The sequence below is a fragment of the Mauremys reevesii genome, linkage group 4 (assembly GCF_016161935.1).
Source record: "Mauremys reevesii isolate NIE-2019 linkage group 4, ASM1616193v1, whole genome shotgun sequence".
Taxonomy (NCBI): Eukaryota; Metazoa; Chordata; order Testudines; family Geoemydidae; genus Mauremys; species Mauremys reevesii.
In genome coordinates, this window is record NC_052626.1 from 116,812,307 (window position 1) to 116,835,521 (window position 23,215).

The window sequence follows — 23,215 nt, forward strand, 5'->3', positions numbered from 1 at the left end:
GAAAAGTCACAGAAGACAGGGGAGATTCCAGAAGACCAGAAAAGAGCAAATAAAGTGCCTATCTATAAAAAGGGAAACAAGGACAACCCAGGCAATTACAGACCAGTCAGCTTAACTTCTGTACAAGGTAAGATAATGAAGCAAATAATTAAGGAATCAATTTGCAAATATCTAGACTATAATAAAGTGATAATCAGCATGGATTTGTCAAGAACAAATCATGTCAAACCAACCTGATAGCTTTCTTTGACAGGGTATCAAGTCTTGTGGATGGGGGGGGATGTGTTAGAGAGCTTATTCCTTCACTCTCACACTTCTCTGGTCCTTCTTGCATGAACAGAGAGCAACAATACCCGAAGTCCGAAGTTGCAAACAATTCGATGTTTATTGGGGTGAACTTTCAGCAAGCTTAAATTCAAGTTCCTTTTCCTTATTTTTGAATTCCAACTTACTTCTTGTTTGCCCCTAATTTATATAGTAATATTCTTAGCTATACCTTAACCAATCATTCTACTAAAATTTACCTAACCAATCCTCACATATTGTAACATGATTAGCTAATCAATTATATCCCACCACCTTAATTAGTTTACACCCAGCAAAATTAATTATATAGCACACAGAAACAATCACAGAACCAGACAGAGACCATGCAAATAAACATATAAAACAATACAGAGGTGAGGATTTTACAACTACATGTATACAGACTTAAGGGTTCTCCAGCTGTGTCTATTGATAAGTGAGTTCTTACCAGACAGAAAGCCATCAAACTAAATTTCCTTTTACGTGTTTTAGGCTCTTCCCTTTCTCTGGAGGTGATAGATTGAATGACCTTCCTAACAGCCCCAGATTGCCTTATTTCAATATGACTAGTTTGGAATGTGAGGATGTGACCATACATTTCCCAGTTTATGGCTGGTCTCTGCTGCTTAACCAAAGGCCTTAGCCTAAGAACCAGGCCTCAGACTGTCACAGTAAGAGAAGGTCATTACACAGACAGACAGTGATTTTTTTATTCTTTCTTTATACCTGTATAACTAGCTAAGTGATAAGAATACATCTAAATTCTTAAAGTATAGGCCTTTTCAGATAGGCCTGAATATCTATATCCTAACAGGATGTGGTAGATGTGGTATATTTAGATTTTAGTAAAGCTTTTGATACAGTCTTGCATGACCTTCTCATTAAGAAACTAAGGAAATACAACCTAGCTGGAGTTACTATAAGGTGAATGCATAACTGGTTGGAAAACTGCTCCCAAAGAATAGTTATCAATGGTTCACAGTCAAGCTGGAAGGGCATAACGAGTGGGGTTCTGCAGGGATCAATTCTGGGTCCAGTTCTTTTCAATGTCTCCAACAAGGATTCAGATCATGCCATAGCGAGTACACTTATTAAGTTTGCAGATGATACCAAGCAAGTGTCTTAGAGGATAGGATGAAAACTTAAAATGATCTGGACAAACTAGAGAAATGATCTGAGGTAAATAGGATGAAATTCAATAAGGACAAATGCAAAGTACTCTTCTGAAGAAGGAACAATCAGTTGTACATGTACAAAATGGGAAATGACTGCCTAGGAAGGAGTACTTGTGGAAAGGGATTTAGGGGTCATAGTAGACCACAAGCTAAATATGAGTCAACAGTGTAAAGCTGTTGCAAAAAAAGCAAACATCATTCTGGGATGTATTAATAGGAGTGTTTTAAGCAAGACACAAGAAGTAATTCTTCTGCTCAACTCCACGCTGATTAGGCCTCAACTCAAGTATTGTGTCCAGTTCTGGGTGCCACATTTCAGGAAAGATGTGAACAAATTGGAGAAAGTCCAGAGAAGAGCAACAAGGATGATTAGTTTCAGAGTAGCAACCGAGTTAATCTGTATCCGCAAAAAGAACAGGAGTGCTTGTGGCAGCTTAGAGACTAACAAATTTATTGTAGTATAAGTTTTCGTGGGCTACAGCTCACTTCATCAGATGCAGCCCATGAAAGTTTATGCTACAATAAATTTGTTAGTCTCTAAGGGTACGTCCAGACTACCTGCCGAATCGGCGGGTAGCGATCAATTTTGCGGGGATTGATATATCGCGTCTCATCTAGACGCGATATATCGATCCCCGAACGCGCTCCTGTCGACTCCGGAACTCCACCGGAGCGAGTGGCGGTAGCAGAGTTGACGGGGGAGCCTCGGACGTTGATGCTGAGCGGTGAGGACAGGAGGTAAGTCGGGATAAGATACTTCGACTTCAGCTACAGTATTCCCGTAGCTGAAGATGCGTATCTTACCTCGACACTGCCCCCCAGTGTGGACCAGGCCTAAGCTGCCACAAGTACTCCTGTTCTTTTTAAGCATGATTAGGGATCTGCTTAAAAAATATGACCTATGAAGGAAGATTGAAAGAATTGGGTTTGTTTAGTCTGGAAAAGAGAAAACAGAGAGGACATGATAACAGTTTTCGAGTATCTAAAAGGTTGTTACAAGGAGGAGGAAGAAAAATTATTCTCCTTAACCTTTGATAAGAAGCAATGGGCTTAAATTGCAGCAATGGAGGTTTAAGTTGGACATTAGGAAAAATTTCCTAACTGTCAGGGTAGTTAAGCACTGGAATAAATTGCCTACGGAGGTTGTGGAATCTCCATCACTGGAGATTTCTAAAGGCAGGTTAGACAAACACCTATCAGGAATGGTCTAGATAGTGCTTGGTCCTGCCATGAGTGCAGGGACTGGAGCTGATGACCTCTCGAGGTTCCTTTCGGTCCTATGATTCTTTTCAGTATAAGCAAATCTAAGTGTGATTTGAGCAGAGTGGTGATCCTGAGGCGAAACTGGCAACCTGAGATATACTGTTCTTTTGGGAATAGAATACCTGTAAATACATGAGTATCCAGTGGGTGAGGGGCTGGATGCTCCAGGGGGACAGTTGGAGGGGTCACAGGTTTGGAGGGTGTCTATTACTAATCTGCAGAAGGACTGTGAGGCCTAGAGGGGGGGCTTATGTGGCCAGTGACTGGCGGAGTTGGGGAACCTCACACTACCAGCAGATTGTAGCAAAGTGCCTCCCAGCTTTGGGTACCCTGGGAAGCATTACAGTGACACTTTGGCCAGAAATAACCTGTTTGCCAGCCCCTTTGGGGAAAACACATTAATGTTGATGTTATTTATTCACATTCATTGTTTACAGCCAGTTGGGAAGAACAAAGTGTTTAATTTTCTTTAGTCTCCAGACCTTTTAAGAGAGCAAGAGTGATAGCTCCCATTCAGAAGTGAGGTGTCTGTCATTATTATTGCTTGACTGAATAAAGTAATTATGTTTCTAGCAGGGAAATATGCTGTGCACTAGACTCTGTCCTCAGCTGCATCAAGTTCACACTTGGTACCAATGAGGACAACAAGGAGCCCTAGGAGTGAAGCAATTGGCTCTAAACCCCATTTCTATCTTCCTGTTTCAGGGCCAAGCAGTGGCCCAAACAGTCTCTGGTATAACTTGGAAGAACCTCAAGGTGCTCTAAATTACCCCAGCTGCTTTGCCAGCCTAGCTTCTGAAGGAGCTCCGTGCACTCTGCCCCATCCTCTCATGCCCCTGACATACACCCTCCATGCCTCTGCACACACCCCAGTTGGGATGGGGACATGGGTGGCACAGAACAGGCTATACCTATTTTGCATACCCAGGATTACCCTGTGTCAGCAGGATTGTTGGCTGCACCTTTAGGGCAGCTGCACAGCTGCTTTACCCTGCACAGGAGGCGAGGGTAGAGCTCACAACATTGTTCAATTGTTTAACTAGTAAAATGCAACCAATGAACACATCAGTGGCTCTCTGTTCTTTGCCTTGGGAGCAGAGTTGGGAGGGTCCAGGGCTGGGATCCACACACTGTAGGATACAGTGTTTTGGATTAAAAGAACATAACTCAACACTACAACATTAACAGGCACAGACTAAAGAACCAGCTATTACTTACCTTAGATTCTGCAGTTTGCAGTTTGGATGTTTCAGTCCCTCACACAGCAGCCTCATTCCTGAATCTTCCAGTTTGTTGTTCCTCAGGTCCAACTCTGTCAGGGTCTGTCTGGTGCTAAGAGCAGAGGAGAGATCCCCACAACAAGCAGCTGTGAGATCACAATTCGCCAATCTACAGGAGACAAAAACAGACAGCAAAATGACTATCTGTTTATAGCCCATTCTCTGCATTTCCATTCACTGAGCCCAATGTGCATCTCTAAAGAGATTCTTAATTCAGAGACAATAGAAATAATTGTATTTATTTCAATTTGAATAATAAAAAGACACCTTGTGATGAATGTGGAATTTTCTGTAATACTTGTAAGAACAGTGTGAATCTCAATTGACCCATCTGACTTGGTATTTTTATCACCCACTGGACACAGAGGGGTTAAAATGCTCCTCCTGGAACAGAAGGAAGGCATGAGGGGTTTGAGTCAGGACATGTAGCTGTCTGGGTTGCCATTAAAAGCTGGACTGGAATCAATGCATCTGAATGGAAGACCCTACAGATACAACGGAAACACCAAAGACCAAAAAATTAACACCTAGCAAGAGAGGCAGCTGAACACATGAAGACAACATGGTTGAATCTGAAAAACATAGACAAGAGGGGTCAGGCAGGGTCTATATCAAAATCTGGGCTCAGACACACTGAGGCTCTCACTTCAGACTTAGGCAAAGACAAGATATGGAGAAAGCAAAGATGGAGCTCAGCTGGCCTACCCTGGTGTAAAAAGTGTGACCACTTGGGTATCTGACACATTAAGAGTGCATTTACGTTGTATGCTTCTTTAAGCAGCATGTAATGTACATATTCATGTAGCCCCTCTAGTACATGTATAATAGCAGTTCCATCAGTGAGGCATGGCTTAGGTGAAAAAGATGCACCTAAAGGGTGGGGGTATGTACCTGAGTACTTACCCTACACTGCTCCCTACTCACCCTACTGCCTGCCCAGTCTACGCTGCTGTTTATATAAACACACGGGTTAGTGAAAGGTTCTGGCAGCTCCCCATTGCTTTTCACTGCATCATGTAGCTACACGTACACCACATGCTGCCGACACTGGTGTGTAGCACAGGCAGGGCCAGCCCCAGGCAAACTATGACTTTGGTGCCTCCTTCCCCCCACATTCAATATAGAGAAAAATGAGACGTCTAGAATGAGCTTTTACCTTTATTTACTTGGCATTTGAAATGAACAATGTAAAAATAAAAATAGATATTTTTATTGATTTTTTTTTAACTTTTCATTAATACTACCACAATTATATGCGGGGGGAGGGATAGCTCAGTGGTTTGAGCATTGGCCTGCTAAACCCAGGGTTGAGAGTCCAATTCTTGAAGGGGCAATTTGGGGATTTAGCTGGGGATTGGTCCTGCTTTGAGCAGGGGTCTAGACTAAATGACCTCCCGAGGCCCCTTCCAACCCTGATATTCTATACTGTATAAAAAAATTCATTTCCATCTAATATGGCTCCCCAGGCAACCACCTAGTTTGTCTATATGGTTGGGCTGGCCCTGAGCATAGGTGTAGCCTAAGGGTTACTCCCAGGAGCCTGTGTAAAATCCAGGACACAGCACCAATCCTAGGAATCTGTGACACACCTCTATAAAGCTCTAGGCCCCTAACCTAAAACTGATGCTGCAAAGTCCCAGCAACAATAATAATTCAAACAGGAACTCATCCATCTACAAAAAGCTCCTTCCCACCCTTTCATCAACCTAGGAAGCATCCCTCAGCCCTCTCCAAAACCCCAGTCAAACAGGCATCTTTAGCAACTTGCCCAGAAGGTCACCATATTCAGGCTATTTTGGACAAAGAGGAAAACAAGTTCCATAGTCCCAGTGCCCTTCTAGAGAATGCTCTGCCAGCCACCCACTCTCTTTAATAACAAGAGGGATCCAGCTTGGGCGCCCCTGCTGACTGCAGCTGTGGCAGTCTGGTATGGGGGAGAGGTGATCCCTAGGTAGTCTGGTCCCAGCCCATTTAGAGCTTTATCCCTTGTAAGCAACACCTTAAACTTCACCTGGAGACCAATGGGCAGCAGTGCAGATCTCAGAGCACTGGGGTTATGTGCTCTCAGGGAGATGCCTCACTCAGTAAGCAAACTGTTGCATGTGCACAAGCTTCAGGCTCCAAATGGTTTAAGGGGTACAGCTACCCATAATACTTTGGCAGTGAGTGGTGGAACTGTAGGCACTGAAAGCCTTCGGATTCCTTTCCATGTGCCCCTGTTATAGCAGTTACCCTGTATTCCACAAAGGGGTGGTCAGCCAAGAACAGAACAGGGTGAGTAGGTTGTAGGTGCATTTCTAGTAGGATGGGGAATTCCTCAATACACAGAAGGAAATGCCTGGGAAATAGGTCACAAGCTCGTTCACTGCTACCATTCTGGTTCCCTCGAGTTTAAGTAAGTGAAGACCATTGCTGCTGGCAAACTGCTCTGGCTTTCTCAGAAAGTAACCCAGTGCCTTTGATTCTGAACCCCACTGTGAGAGAGTTGGGGCTCTCACCATGCAGAGATATACTACCCCATTGTTCTCACAGTCACACACCTGGCTACTTCTATTGCTGATGACAGAATCTGACTCGACCAACACCACACAGAGAAGTCAAAATGAGACTGAAAGAGTCAAGGCTTCCCCCATCCTCCTTTCCCCTCAGCATGTTGGTCCAACCAGCTTACACCTCACACCCACTTACCAGGATGTAATCCACATCCCCTCCAATTCACTTCTGAATGTGGTTCAGTGAATCCCACTGAGACAGAGAGACTCCAGCTGAACTTAAGGGGGTATAACCAAGGGCCCAAACAAAACAAGCTGAGCAAGAAAAGCAACAGATGGGTGTAGAAAGGTGCAGTAGCCCTCCCCTTACCTGACCTGATGCACATTTACACCTTCTCCTAGTTCCTTGGCTTTAAGAGATCAGCTCAGACTCCCTTACACAATTGTGGGCAAGGTAGAAATAAGTCTAGAGAAGTCTAGATTAGTCAAAGGACTCCTGAGTGTGAGGGACTCTGATGGCAGACAGCAGAACCACACAGGCCCTGGGGCTTCCCCTGGCTGAACTATTGCAATATCTTGTTTATGTTTGTGCCAGCACCCACTATCTTTTTCATTTTCACTCTGCTGATCACGCTTGGAGAAAATGCTTTCTACTTGGAAGTATTAAAGGGTGGGGGATGGAAGGAGGAGGATAAGCTCTTTCCTAGCCCCTCCATTCACCAGTTTGAACCCAAGTTCTTGATTAGACATTTCCTGCCTTTCTGTGAAGAATATCTCCACAGCAGTATTAGATCTCTCAGTGTTGGAACAATGTTTTTTCCCCACAGCCTTCCTGTGCTGCCTCCCCAGCAGCCTCTCAACAACAGACTCCTTGAAGTGCTGACTGTCTCAGCTGCAGGTCAATATTTATTTGATTTTATTTATTTATTTTTACAGCTGGCTCTGGTGTATTTTTATTAATATTTATTTGATTTTTATTAATATTTTTATTTATTCTTATTAATAGTTATTTGATTTTATTTATTTATTTTTACAGCTGGATCTGGTGACTCATGTTTAATTTTCTTATTTCTTCTCAGCTTGTTTGGGAGAGTAGGAGCCAGTGCTCCAATTTTGGGACTGCTGCAGTTCTAAGTGAAAGGCCCTCTCTCGGCCATGTTACGTTGATGCTGGACATAAAAGAAGAGGCTTTGAGAAATAACTCATTCCTGAATTGTTATTAATCTACAATGCTAAGATTTTAAATTCTAAGCAATTGTGAAGGCTGCCTTTGAGGTGTCTTTTAAGGGAACCCATTATTGTCACACAGAACCCAAATTTGGGTAAGATACCTCTGAGGCTGGTAGACCAGCTGCCAGCTCTTGCCAAGGCTGTAGGTGTCAGATGAGAACTGACAAACTTATAGCTGGAAACCAGACCAGCTCACCTGTGGGGTTAGTATTAGTCAAGGTACATATAGACTTACAAGAATGTATTTAGGGTCTAGATTCTATGAAATGCTTGTAAGTTGCTGCATGCATTAATCCCACTTGTAATGTCTGTATCCAAAGCTGTAAGATATATGTGTTTTGCTTTATAACTATAAAAATGTTTGCTGTGAACCTGTGAACCCAGTTGAGGGGGTGAGGGATCATTTCCTACCCATTAAGAAGGTCTATCAAAATTAAATGGGCCATTAAGAAACATCACATACAAAGGCTTGGTGAATAGCCCTATCGCACCCTGGAAATGACATGTGCAAGACAACTCATCCCATCAGCTTGAAGTCTGGAGTTCTTTTATGAAGAACATAAAACAGAGGTCTTCCAGAGGTGTACATCAACTCATCTAGATATTTGCCTAGTTTTACCACAGGCTATATAAAAAGGACTAGCAAAGTCAGTACAAACTAAAATTTCATACAGACAATGACTTGTTTATACTGCTCTATATACTAGACACTGAAATGTAAGTACAATATTTATATTCCAATGGATTTATTTTATTATATGGTAAAAATGAGAAAGTCAGCAATTTTCCAGTAATAGTGTGCCGTGATACTTTTGTATTTATGTCTGATTTTGCAAGCAAGTAGTTTTTAAATGAAGCTTGGGGGTATGCCAGGGAAATCAGACTCCTGAAGGGGGTGCAGTAGTCTGGGAAGGTTGAGAGCCACTGACCTAGAGAGATTGGCAGGCTCAGGAAAAGAAGAGTGAAGGACAAAGTACCTGGGGTGCCCTGTAGATAGTCCCCAGCTAATAACTGTATCTGCTTAATTTCTTTGTCCTTTTCCTCTTCTTTCCCCCACCCCCCACCTTTTCTATTTCTTTGTCTATTTTTAGGCTTTGCCCCAGGATTACTTCTTGTGATGGTGGTAAAGGATTTGAATGAAGGAAGTTTATTTTAATCAAATAGTGGAAGTTTCCTATAATTGTGTTCTCATTCATGCTTAGTGAATAAAATAACCTGAGTACCTACAGTAGAATACACTGCATTTAGAGTTGCTGTGTGATCCATCTACTTATCCAGTAAAACATGATAAATGTGCACAGCAAGGGGCGTCTATCCCACTCCTTGGGAAGATAGTGCTTTGCAAGTGTTGTTGGTGCAGTTATAGAGGTGCTGCGCATTCAGACTTGAATGACTGAAGTAACAATAGTACAACTACAGGCATAGACTAAAGGAACCAACTGTTACTTACTTTAGTTTCTGCAGTTTGCAGTGTGGATGTTTCAGTCCCTCACACAATAGCTGCACTCCTGAATCCTCCAGTTTATTTTGTTTCAGGTTCAGCTCAGACAGGGTCTGGCTGGTGCTAAGAACAGAGGAAAGGTCCCCACAACAAGCAGCTGTGAGATGGCAATCCCGCAACCTGCGGACAGAATCATTCAGAGGGCAATGAACACTTGTTTCCACCCTACTTGCTGCAACTGTCTGGCTGATGTCAGTGTCCATCTGGAAAGGGATAGTTCATTCAGAATAGATCAGTCACAGGGCTCTAGTAAGAGGCTGTGGGTGTGCCAGCTGAACATATGAGGGAGATTCCTAAACTTCAGCCATTCTTTTTAGGTGACAGATCTGAGGAACTGTCCCAGATTGAGGTGTCATCAGAGGAGGTTTTAGAACAAATTGATAAATTAAACAGCAATAAGTCACCAGGACCAGATGATATTCACCCAAGAGTTCTGAAAGAACTCAGATGTGAAATTGCAGAGCTACTAACTGTAGTCTGTAACCGATCATTTAAATCGGCTTCTGTAGCAGTGGACTGGAGGATAACTAATGTGACACCAATTTTTAAAAAGGGCTCCAGAGGTGATCCCAGCAATTACAGGCCTGTAAGCCTGACTTCAGCACTGGGCAAACTGGTTGAAACTATAATAAAGAATAATATTGTCATATAGAGGAACACAATTTGTTGGGGAAGAGTCAACATGGTTTTTGTAAAGGGAAATCATGCCTCGCCAATCTACTAGAATTCTTTGAGGGGGTCAACAAGCATGTGGACAAAGGGGACCCAGTGGATATAGTATACTTAGATTTTCTGAAAGCCTTTGACAAGGTCCCTCACCAAGACTCTTAAGCAAAGTAGGATACCATGGGATAAGAGGGATTGGTAACTGGTTAAAAGATAGGAAACAAAGGGTAGCTATAAATGGTCAGTTTTCAGAATGGAGAGAGGTAAATAATTCAGCTAATGTCTCAGGCCAATAGTCCAACATATACAAAATGCCCAACATTCAAATTTGAGACTAAGGGTCATAGTCCTGCTTCACTGAAAGCAATGAGAATTTCTACTTAGATCATTCAAACTGTGTACAAATGTCTCCAGACCACATTTGCAATGAATATACAATATGTCAAATATTCTTGTAATGACTCCTATCTTAACCCTTGCTGGTGGATGTATTAGTGCTATTTTTTGTTTTACTAACATCAAATATTTGACACACATCAGTACTGCTAAAGGTAATTCTGCAATCTCTATCTAAAAGTAATGGGAACTATGAAATGAGGATTACTGAATATTATATATATTATATCAACAAAAATTGATTTATTGTGTCTTAAATCCCTTTTTTTTAAAGTGTTTTAAGGAGGCTTGGGAATAGTTTTCAAATATTTTACTGAAATCTGTACATTTTGGCTAATTACAGGTGGGATTTTCAAGATAGATCAGTGTTGGCCCAATTCTTACCATTAATTTAGAACAACGGAAGTGACTGCAATGGGAGAAGAGATAGGTCAACATCGAACACCTATAAAAATCCCATTCTAAAGTGATTGTATTGTTTTGGGTTTAGTGACAGATGAAGACAGACATTGGTGCAATAGGGAAGAGGTAAATTTGAAGGCTGTCAAGAACTATAATGTAAGTTAACTAGGCTGGCCATAATTTAGGGTAACTTGTGCCGTGGCAGAAAAGAATAGGATAAACTTGTTCATGGGAGTAATTGGTTTCTCTCTTTTAAAAAAGGAAGAAAGATCTCCACCCCATTTGATTGATCTTCACTGCTTTCTTGTGTCGTGCCCAGGGCTCTTTTTTAACCATGGGATTCAGACAGGAGAATGCTACACTGGAGTAAGAGGCATGAATTAAGTCCTTTGCCTGACTTCCTTGCTAAGCTTTGAGGAAGTGATTACTTGGGGCATGCTCATATAATCCTAATGGAAGCAAAACACCCACTGAAGTCAATGGAGGTACTGCCTGAATTAAGACTGCGGGAGATGTGCTTTGTATACCATACAAATTGGAAAGAACGATGCTCTAAAGGTCAAACTGCCAATATCTAGTCACAAAAGGATCTGGTTAGAAATGGCCTAGAGTGGGTGAAACCCTATTGTACCTATTTATTGTATTTTACATCTTAGCTGAATATATAAATAGACGTTTTTGTTCAGTAATCCTCATCCAACATTTATGGTAAAATGCAAGCCACAAGTGGTCAAGCAGTTATTGTTTTTCACAATGGTATTCACTGGTTAAAGAAAATACATACACTATGTCATTTACTGGCTATCAAAAGGCTGGACTACAAAATCTAACTAAGAAATCTAGATAAGTATTAACATTTTCTAATCTTACCAGTTGATTCATGCACATTTCTTTTTTGCAATAAGAACAAAGAAAAACTAGCTAATAGTGTTAGCTGAAAAATGAGGAAAACTCATTGTGAAAATCATCATGAAAATGGTGAGAGTAATTAATGGTGAGAGTGATTAACCAGTGGAACAATTTACCAAGGGCCCCGGTGGATTCTCCATTACTGATGCTTTTAAAATCAAAATTGGATATTTCTCTAAAAGATCTGCTTTGGGAAATATTTTTGAGGAAGTTCTATGGCCAGGGTTATACAGGAGATCAGACTAGATGGTCACAGTGATCTCTTCTGTCCTTGGAGTTATAAGAACGTCCATTCTGAATCAGACCAATGGTCCATCTAGACCAGTATCCTGTCTTCTGACAGTGGCCAATGCCAGGTCCTTCAGAGGGAACAAACAGAACAGGTAATTGATGAATCAATGACAAAATGTTTCCTTCCCTCCCACCCCCCAAACTTTTAAACAGTTCTATTGGCTAATCATTTTTATTACAAAATTACTGGTACTTTTTAAGAGATCAATACAGTAATTCTAACTCTGGAAAATGAAGGCAATGACAGTCTTGCCAGAGTAAGTACTGTAGGATTGGACCTTTTTAAATAAGCCCAGAGATGTTTTTTTTTCTCTATTTACATTGCTTGGACAATCCTTGACAATTCCTTTAAAGAATGAGAAATAACTAAGCATAGGAAAATGTGGTCTGAATACCAGGAAAATTTTCCTAACAGTGAGATTTATTAGACTGTGAAATGGTCATCCAATGGAAGTTGTGGAAGACTCATCACTTGATAAAGCATGGAAGAATATACTGTAAAGAGAAATCCTGCACTGGCAGGGGAAATGGATAAGATGACCTAGTAGTTCTTTTGCATATCTTATTTCTTAAGGTTCTGTGATTTGTTATATCCTCCAGGGTAAGTAAAAGAATGTGCCACAAAGACAAAGAATCAAATTTTGCCACCCTTACTCATGTCGAGTATTATCTTACTCTTCAATTAATGGAACTACTCAAGGAGTAAACTGCTACTCAATGTGAGTAAAGGTGGCTGAATGTGGCCCAAAATAAAGCCAAATTCAAATGACACCCAAGAAGAATTTGACCCATATAGCCTCCTAAAGTAAAACTAACTACCAAGATTTATCTAAGAATGGCATATTATTACGGGAAATAGTAAATAATAGGCAGTGGCTATTCATGTAATGGTATGTTAATAATATATGTTTTAGCAAAGTGACTATGCAGAAAACAGATGTATAACTTTGGGCATAAATGGTTTTAATAAAACAATACAAATTACAAGTATTGTTAATACTGGCAATAAGAGACTAAAGATGGCACAACCGTAGGGGCTGAGAAAGTTAATAGCACCCTACTTATTGTTTTGAATAATCACATTTTAGACTTCCTAGTGTTTTTCATCTAAGTGATAGTCATTAGCTGCTGCACAGAGAATTTTCTCTATCTGCATCAAAGCCATGAGATATCGTTTTTAAAAATTCTCTGGTCCCATTGGTTTATGCAACCTCTGTAATTCATTTAATACACCCATTTTTCCAGCTTGACAGGCAGAAAAAAAGACTGTTGATAAAAACAGCCTTCCCAGCTGTGAGCCTAAACTACAGCTCCATGATTACTACAAAGGACCTTGCTTTTTTTCCATTGCAGGCTTATATCCCATATGCACATGACTGCAAATAATTGCTGCTGCAAAAACTCTGCATAACTTCCCAGAAATTCCCTTTTTGCTACCTGAATGGTATGAATAGTTCACATCCTAAACTGCAAGGCACTTCGGGAAAGGTCCTTGTCTTGTCTCTCTGAAAAGCACCATAAATACTTATAGCACCATAAGACCATAAAAACGGCCATACCAGGTCAGACCAATGATTCATCCAGCCCAGTATCCTGTCTACTGACAGTGGCTGGTGCCAGATGCTTCAGAGGGAATGAATAGAACAGGGCAATTACTGAGTGATCTATCCTCAGCTTCTGGCCAACAGAGGCTAGGAACACCCAGAACATGGGGGTACATCCCTGACCATCCGTGTCCTGCCCAGAGTTCCCGGGAGCCTCTGGCTGCCTGGCCCTTTGGAAGTTTCACCTGCTTTTCACCACCCCAGTTCCCCAGGAGTTCTCTTGGCTGTGCTTCAAGAGGTGCTTGAGGATGCAAGGGAGCAAGAGTGGAGCAACTGGTGGAGGGAGCCCTTGGAGACCCACCTTCCCACTGCACACTGAGGGGACTTGGCTGTGGCAGGCAGATCCCATGCACCCAGATGCTGAGGGAGGAGGGGGCAATGCCCCTGCACACACATCCCAATCTCCACCTGTGGCTGGCCCAACTAGCCCCCACTGCACCCCATTTTCTGCAGGCTTTGCACCCTGGGCAGCTGCCCACTTGCCCCACCCTGGTTCAGCCAGAGAATAGCAGGTGCAGGTGCGGTAACTCTTCCTGTTGGATTTACAGTGCTACCGTACTAACCACCACAAACTAAAGGAGACCCGCTGGTACTCACTTTATTTTCTGCAGTTTGCAGTTTGGATGTTTCAGTGCCTCACACAGCAGCTGCACCCCGGAATCTTCCAGTCTGTTATCCTGGAGGTTCAGCTCTACCAGGGTCTGGCTGGTGCTAAGAGCAGAGGAGAGATCCCCACAACAAGCAGCCGTGAGTCTGCACAACCTCAACCTGCATGAAATTATGACAGAGTTAAAAAATAGAATAAATAAATAAAAGCTACTTTCCTCTCTGTTTCCCTCACAGATGTCTCTGTGCATCTAGAAAGATTCTATATTCTGAGAAAGCAGGGAGAGCTCACGGTACTCTGACAATAGGCAGTGGGAATATAAAGGCAAAAGGCCCCTTGTGTGGATTTCTTCCACGCACACCTGCTGGGGAGGGTTCAGCTCTCATTTACTCTAGTGCAGTGTTCTTCATTGCAAGGCCCATGAGCCAGTGGCGGCTTCCATTGAGCCTAAGTGTGGCTCCCTGTCGATCGTGATCTCCAGTGGTGTAGCAGGGCTGCCACTAAGGCAAGCTCCCTGCCTGCCCCAGCCCCACACTGCTCCTGGAAGCTTTCACATGAGTTCACCTCCCATCCGGGGGAGCGGACAGAGCATGCAAAAGAAATGTCGAGCAATGCCTTCACTGCTGCCACTGCAACTGGACATAGCTGCCGCCTTTCACTCTGCATCACAGCCTGCTGCTGCTGCACTGTCATTCATTGCGCCACTGCCATTCGTGTTCCCGCCACCACACTGTCATCTGCAGTCACCTCCTGCTGCCCCGGCCTCTCCACTGTGACCTCTGTGAGTTGGTCTCTTGAGGTTTGACCCAACTCCCGGTGATTTCAGCTCTCAGTGGGGGAACCTCAGGCTGGGCAGTCTTTCACAGAAATGCTGCCCCACAGCTTAGCACTTACACCCAATATGTCAGCTCTAGCAATCACTTAGCAAAACAAGAGACTTTCAATGGAATGATTAATGATCATTGATGATCTTTAAACAGGGGAGAGGGGCAGGTCAAATGTTGCCTTATGACCCTTCGGCAGAGCCCACGCCTCCAGACACGAACACTTGTCCCTGGCCCAGCCTCTCACTCTCCACTGGAATTTGGCACCCAAGCCCCCTGCATAGCGAGTTCAGTTCAGTTGAGGGTGATCCCCTCATTCAGGCAGGCTAAGGACAGTTCTGCTGCCCTTCACTCATACAATAAGGATAACAACATTTCATTGCCCCAGCATTCCATATGAAAGTGATTTGTAACCCAACACCAGCCAAAGCTGATCACTTGGGCAGCACAGCTCTGGCTGCTAGATACCTCGGCAGAATATGAGTGTTCATGTAAAAACATTCAGATCCTAAAGCCTCTCCCACACTGGTTCATCATTAGCTGTCAGGGTATAGCCCATTCAAACCTTGCTTACATTTAGGACTAGCAGGGATAGATGGGGAGAGAAGCCACTCAGCTTCCAAGCAGAGTATCTGAAGTTCTTGGCTGAGAATGGAGGTCCCTACATTAGGGGTAGGTGGCTTTAACCCCAAACCTCCAATGATGGATAGCAACTGCATCAGAAGGAGGCTGATTTTGTAATTCACTCTGCAGGTGTTTTTGGAACTCAGTTTTCAAGAGAGCACAGCATTCATCCTGCAGGTCATCTGAAGCACTGGGCAGAAGCATCCCAATGGAGCTGCTGGGAGCTGAGCTCATTTGAAAATCTGACCCCAAGTCAACAGAGTCCCCCAGAATCTCACAGGTGTTGGGTGAGGCTTTTGTCTTGGAAACAGAAGAAATTAGCAGAAATGTATTGAAACAGAAAAGGGAAGAGCCAGAGCTTTCCCCAAAGGGTTTAGAGTTTTTTATAATGAATCCAATATTTGCATCTGCCCTGTTTGTAACCAAACACCCATTCCCAATTGAGTGTATCAGCTCAGAAAGGAAGATTCAGAATCCTCAGAGTTCTGAGGCCTCCTTGGCTTTTATTGTTTTTTTACAGAAAGGTGAAGGTGTCAAAAGTCATTAAAACAATCTATAAAATATATTGGAATAGTAAGAGTAAACTCTTTTTAATGAATGAATTTTATTATGAGTTGGAGTTTTTTGAGAGACTAGCAGGCACCGTGCAGATATCTTGCACACCAGAGCCAATAATATTTTTAAACAAACTCTTAATAAAATGTGTTATGTATTTAGTGCCCAAGAGACTGTGGAGCCGTCTGGCGTGGGCCAACCTTGACTTAAAGTTTCCATTCTCCAAAGAGGGCAGACTGGGTGCATGCTGTGAGCTATCGGTGGGGATTCTAGAGAGACACTGAACTCAGTTCCTCCATGAAGCTGCAAGGAGTAAACATCAGAGATCAGCCATACATCCTGCCCCGCACTTTATGGAAAGTACACCTGGAAATACTAAGGAAGCCAAACATTGCTTACCCCAGTCTCTGCAGTCTGCAGTTTGGATGTTTCAGTGCCTCACAGAGAAGCTGCACTCCAGCTTCTTCCAGTTCATTAGTGCCCACGTCCAGTTCTATCAGTCTCTGGCTGGTTTTGAGAACAGCAGCAAGATCCTTACAGCTAACGTGTGTGATATAGCAATAATTTAACCTGCAGGACATAAATGCAGAGAAGTGAGATAAGTGCCTGAAAGGAACAGTTGTGACAAGCCCAACAGGCAACCCTGACCACCAGCCCTTCTGCCTGACCAATCAGCATTGAGGCTGGCCCAGACATTTCAAGCCCCAAATCTCTGCCATTGACTAATGAGAAATAAAAGGTAGCCACCAGACTTCCCCCCAAACCACCATCCCAGCCCTTTCCACTGGCCAACCAGAACTCAGGATGGGAACAAGGTCCCTTAAGTCCTGCTCACTCGGCTCTTGACCAATCTGGCTGGACTTGGCACTGATCAGCCCCGGAATGGTGCAACCCAAATTAGAGCAGGCCCATCACTACAAGGAGGCTGTAGGGGGAGCCCCCTCCCCAGGCAGCTCGGCCAGGCTTAGAGCAGGAGCTGGAAGATTCTGCTCCTCCATGCTCCTGGCACTAGCTCTGCATCTCCCCAGCCTGGGACAGTGAGGGTTGCACATGAGGCAAGAGGGGGTGCAGCTCAGCACCCTCATCTTAAAATTGCTTATATCAGAACACGCTGCATTTGACTTTGTGCCTGCCTTATATCGCCATTTTTATTCCCACTGAGAGCTGAAGGGAATATTTGACATAATGGCAGCTCCTAAGAAAGCGAAGCTAGATGTCCAATCATTTCAGCCTACTTGGACAGACGCATTTGGATTTATTGAAAAGAAGGACCGTGCTATTTGTGCTTTCTGTTATGAAAGTGTTGTTTGTCACACATCAAGTGTTCGACAACATTTTGAAACGAAGCACGAGAAAACCTTTCTTGACGAAGCAGACAAGACTGAATCGATCAAAAAGGCAGTAGAAGCCTATAAGAAGCAAAGCAGTGTTTTTAAAAGCTTAAGTGTAAGTAAAAATCAAGCTACAGAAGGAAATTACAAGATTGCACAGTGCACTGCAAAAAACGGAAAGCCGTTTACAGATGGGGAATATATAAAAGAAGTTTTTCTCAGCAGTTAAGAGATTTTGTTCAATGATTTGCCAAATATACAATCATATCTAGAATAAAAACTGTCCATCTCTGCCAGAACAGTTGAGAAATGCATAAGTGAAATGGCAGAAAACATTAAAGAAAAGCAGACGACTGCATTGAAAGACACAGCAGTGCTTAGTGTTGCAGTTGATGAGAGCGTGGATACAAACGACATTCCACGTTTGGCAGCTGTTGCAAGATATTGTGCTTCCGATGAAATCCAAGAGGAACTTTGTTGCCTAAAACCCCTGCACGGCACAACAAAGGGGGAAGATATACTGGAAAGTTTTGTAAACCATTTTGAAGAACAAGGAGTTGACATCAGAAAAATATTTTGTATGACAACAAATGGTGCTCCTGCCATGGTCGGAAAACAGAAGGGATTTGTAAAGTTACTTGAAGATCAAATTGGCCATCCGACAGTCAAATTTCAAACCTGTATGCTAAAATTTCTAATTCAGAGCTTAATAATGTGATAAATACAGTGGTGTGAATTGTGAATTTCCTTGTTGCTCGATCTGCTTTGACTCGCAGACAATTTCAAGCACTGCTAGAAGAGATGGACAGTGCTTATAAATGACATCCCACTTCACAGCAACATTTAGTGGCTAAGTCTTTTGGTGCACTTTGTAAACTGTTTGGATGCAATCAAGGTCTTTTTGTCAGAAAAAGAACAAAACTACCCCAAACTGGATGATGACAAATGGCTGTGTAAGCTCATGTTTCTAACTGATATCACCGCTCACCTAAAGAAACTCAACCTCTGTCTCCAGGGTGCAGGGCAAACAGTTCTGGATCTTTCTGAAGCCTGGAAAGCATTTGCTGTGAAACTAGCAGTTTTTTCCAGGGATATTGAAACTTCTACTTTCTGCTACTTCCAACTCATAAAAGAGTTAGACACATTGCACTGTCAATGTCGATGAGATTGGAAAGTACATGCAAAAACTAGAATCAGAATTTTCTGACAGATTTCAAGATTTCCAGCAATTTGGCCCAATGCTTTCTTTTCTAATTAAACCTGAAAAGTTCAACGAAAGCTACTTGGATTTGTCTGTATTTCAGTAGATGGGTGCTGAAGATTTCGAAATGCAACTCATTCAGTTAAATAGCTCAGAATTGTGGACATCAAAGTTTGTGGATCTGTGGAGCGCACTTGACGCTACCGAGAGAGATCATGGCACCTCTGTTCTGACCTGCTGGACATCCCAGCCAGTGAAATTTAACTATTTGAAGAAAATTGTGTTTGCAATGCTTTCAGCATTTGAATCCACATACGTGTGTGAACAGGTATTTTCAGACATGAAATCTGTCTTCTGTTCCTCTTGGAGCCAGTTAACAACTGATCACTCAGAAGCCTGTGTGCAGCTTAAAGTATCCAAATACGTGCCAGATATTGGAAAACTCAGCAAGGAAAAGCAGGGGCAAGGATCACACTAAACTGATAAGATCTGCATTTTAATTTAATTTTAAATAAGGCTTCTGAAACATTTTGAAAACCTTGTTTACTTTACATATAACAGTAGTTTGGTTATATAATATATAGACTTATAAAGAGACCTTCTGAAAAACATTAAAATGTGTTACTGGCACACAAAGCCTTAAATTAGTGTATAAATCAGGGGTCGACGACCTTTCAGAAGTGGTGTGCCGAGTCATTTATTCACTCTAATTTAAGGTTTCGCGTGCCAGTAATACATTTTAATGTTTTTTTAGAAGGTGTCTCTCTACAAGTCTATATATTATATAACTAAATTTGTAAAATAAACAAAGTTTTCAAAATGTTTAAGAAGCTTCAATTAAATTAAAATGTTGATCTTACGCCGCCAGCCTGCTCAGCTCGCTGCTGGTCTGGGGTTCTGTTCACCTAGACTGGCAGCAGGCTGAGGGGGCCTGCGGCCAGGACCCCAGCTGGAAAGGGTCCAGCTCAGCCCACTGCTGCTCAGGGGTTCCATCTGCCGGCTCCTGCCAGCCAGGATCCCGGCTGCTGGACCCGCTCACCCTGCTGCCGGTCTGGGGTCCCGGCCCTGCCCACATACAGTGGGTACCTGCTTTCTCCCTGGTTCTTGCCTATTCTCTTCCTCTCTCTGCACTGAGCTGAGGGGGAGAGTGCACTGAGAACAGGGCTGGGGGTGAAGGGTCTGGCCAGGAGCTAGAATGAGGGATGGGGCTCAGGGTTGGGGCAGGAGGTTTGGGTGTGGGGGCACTTACCTGGGCAGCTCCCATTTGGTGTGAGGGGTGCAGGTTGGAATGTGGGAGGGGGTGCAGGAGCTCCCGTTGGGTGTTCAGGGTGGGAATGTGAGGGGTTCAGGGAATGTGGGGGGCTGGGGATGTGTGGGGTGAGTCAGGGCAGAGGGCTGGGGGCATGTGAGGGGGGTGCAGGTGTCAGGGCAGGGGGGGCTGCGTATGTGTGGGAGTGCCAGAGTCAGGGCTGGGGTTGTGGGTGGGGGGGTGAAGGAGTCAACAGAGGGATGGGTGTGGGTGAGGGAGGTACAGGGCTCAGGGCAGGGGCCTGGCAGGGTGTGGGGGATCAGGGCGTGGGGGATCAGGGCTCAGGACAGAGGGCTGGGTGACTGCCCCCCTCAGAACCCGCAATCTTCCCACTCCTTGTCCCCTGGCTACACCCTCCTTGGACCCCTGCCCCTAACTGCCCCCCAAGACCCTATCCCCTATTTAAGCCTCACTGTTCCTTGTCCCCGACTGCCCCCCTAGGCACCTACCCCTACCTGTCCCCTGACTGCCCCAACCCTTATCCACACCCCCACCCCCAGACAGACCCCTAGGACTCCCATGCCTATCCAACCGCCCCCTGACAGGACCCCCAGAACTCTGGACCCATACAACCCCCCCTGCTCCCTGCCTGCCCCAACCCCTCTCCACAACCCTGCCTCCTGACAGCCCCCCCAGAACTCCCAACTCATCCAACCCCCCCAGCTCCTTGTCCCCTGACCACCCCCTCCAGAGACCTCCCCCACCCTAACTGCCCCCCAGGACCTTCCTTGCTCCCTGTCCCCTGACTGCCCTGACCCCTATACAGCCCCCGCCCCCTGACAGACCCTGGGGCTCCAATGCCCCATCCACCCCCCACCCCCGCTCCCTGACTGCCCCCTCCAGAGACCCCACCCCAACCACCCCTTGGGATCCCACCCCCATCCAACCCGCCCTGCTCCCTGTCCCCTGACCATCCCCACCCCTTATCCAACCCTCCCAGCCCCGGACCCCTTACCATAAGGCTCCAAGCAAAGGCAAATATTCTGCCCCATGGGATCACATAGCCCCGCCCCTCAGAGCACTGCGCATGTGGTAGCAGGGCTCTGGGTGAGCAGGAAGAGTCTCTCTCTCCTCGCAGAGCCAAACACTGCCCCGTGGGAGCGTGCAGCCCCGGCCCCCAGAGCACTGCGCATGCATGGCAGCAGGGCTCCAGGGGAAGTGGGGGAAGGCAGGGGAGGGGCCGGCGGCTTGCTGCGCTCAGCCAGATGCTCTGGCCTGGGAGCGGGGATACTGTGGCTTGCAGCGCCGGCAGGATTTTTAGTGGCACACTGGGGTCCCAGCAGGCCCCAGTGTGCCATTAAAAATCGGCTCACGTGCTGTCTTTGGCACGCATGTCATAGGTTGCCGAGCCCTGGTATAAATGAAGACTCGGCACACTTCTTCTGAAAGGTTGCCGAACCCTGGGTTAGGATAAGAGAAAGCCAAATAGGGGAAAGAGGCCCTCAAAAAAACTCTTGTCTTGAAAATAGCCACAGGGCTGATTTAGTCTAAGTCAAGATTTTTTAGGTTGTTTAAGTGAGATCCACTCCCACTAAAATAATCATGTAACATCCAAATTTTACACTTCTTATAACTTTTTTTTTAAATACACACATACTTGGGCTCAAACTATGGCTCTGATCCTACTATTATTCTCTCAGGATCAATAGTTGATAATTTCCACCACCCACTTCCCTTTTGGGTAAGCAATAATTGAAAAGCTATTCAGGGACTGGGGTAGAACTTATGGTGCAAATTTAGGTCATTTGATCAAGAGGTCCTCCCCCTGCATTATGAATTTCTATTAATTTTCAAAGTACTCTGAAATCCACATACATAATGAGATTGTCTAGGATATTGGTAACCCTGGAGTAGATATAAAGTCTGGGACTCCCTGCTATTCCTCTTGCTGCCTCCAGCTAGTAGATTTGCTCCTCACAACCCATCAGTTTCCATCCTGCTTTCTTCCCATGGCCCTTCCAGCCCTACCGGGGGCATGGTGGGCCAGGAGGAGGGCAGAACTGGTAGCTGAAGTGGCAGATCATTTCCCTCCCACAGGTGCCCTCCAATCATGCCCCCTCACTAACACCTCTTCCTCAAGAAACAAGGGAAATTCAGGCCTGGTCTACACTATGCGTTTAAACCGGTTTTAGGAGCGTTAAATCGATTTAACGCCACACCCATCCACACTAAGAGGCTCTTTATATCGATATAATGGGCTCTTTAAACCAGTTTCTGTACTCCTCCCCAACGAGAGGAGTAGCGCTAATATCGGTATTGCCATATCGGATTAGGGTTAGTGTGGCCGCAAATCGACGGTATTGGCCTCCGGGCGGTATCCCACAGTGCACCACTGACCGCTCTGGACAGCAATCAGAACTCGGATGCAGTGGCCAGGTAGACAGGAAAAGCCCCACAAACTTTTGAATATCATTTCCTGTTTGCCCAGCGTGGAGCTCCGATCAGCACGACTGGCGATGCAGTCTGAAATCAAAATCCAAAAAGAGCTCCAGCGTGGACCGTACGGATGTGATCGCTGTATGGGCAGGCAAATCTGTTCTATCAGAGCTCCGTTACAGAAGACTAAATTCCAAAGCATTTTTTAAAAATCTCCAGACAGAGGCCACAGCAGGGACTCAGCATGCTGCTGCATGACAAACGTAACGGAAAGCCAAAGAATCAAATGGACGCTCATGTAGGGAGGGAGGGGGGACTGAGGACTCAAGCTATCCCACAGTTCCTGCAGTCTCCGAAAAGTATTTGCATTCTTGGCTGAGCTCCCAATGGCTGTAGTGTCAAACACATTGTCCGCGGTGGTTCAGGGCATAGCTCGTCAATTTACCCCCCTCACCCACCCTCAGAAGTAAAAGGGAAAAAAATCCTCTCTTGACTCTTTTAAATGTCACCCTATGTTTACTGAATGCTGCTGATAGACGCGATGCTGCAGCCGTCAACAGCAGCATCCTCGCCCCCCCTCATGGGTGGCTGATGGTGCAATATGGCTGATATCTATCGTCATCATCAGCCTTGTGGCCAATGGTGCAGTACAAAAGGACTGGTATCTGTCCTCATCATCAGCCCGTGAGTGCTCCTGGCTGGCCTCTGGTGAGGTCGGCTGGGGGCGCCTGGGTAAAAAACTCCTGATCATTCCCAGTAGATGGTGCAGTACGGCTGGTAACCATCTTCATCAACAGGGGCTGAGCTCCATCAGCCCCCGCCCTTCATGTGTAAAGAAAAGATTCTGTTCTGCCTGGACTATCATAGCAGCGG

General features: G+C 44.6%; 1 protein-coding gene across 1 annotated transcript in view; it reads right to left on the reverse strand.

The window, feature by feature from the left end:
* The window catches only part of LOC120403843 (NACHT, LRR and PYD domains-containing protein 3-like), a 65,605-nt gene that overhangs the window by 14,446 nt on the left and 27,944 nt on the right, over window positions 1–23,215 (reverse strand). Inside the window, exons 6-9 of the mRNA XM_039535650.1 lie at window positions 16,525–16,695; window positions 14,113–14,283; window positions 9,197–9,367; window positions 3,963–4,133 (exon numbers count right to left, since the gene is read on the reverse strand). Coding sequence (XP_039391584.1) covers window positions 3,963–4,133; window positions 9,197–9,367; window positions 14,113–14,283; window positions 16,525–16,695 — 684 coding nt within the window. The remainder of the gene's footprint in view (window positions 1–3,962; window positions 4,134–9,196; window positions 9,368–14,112; window positions 14,284–16,524; window positions 16,696–23,215) is intronic.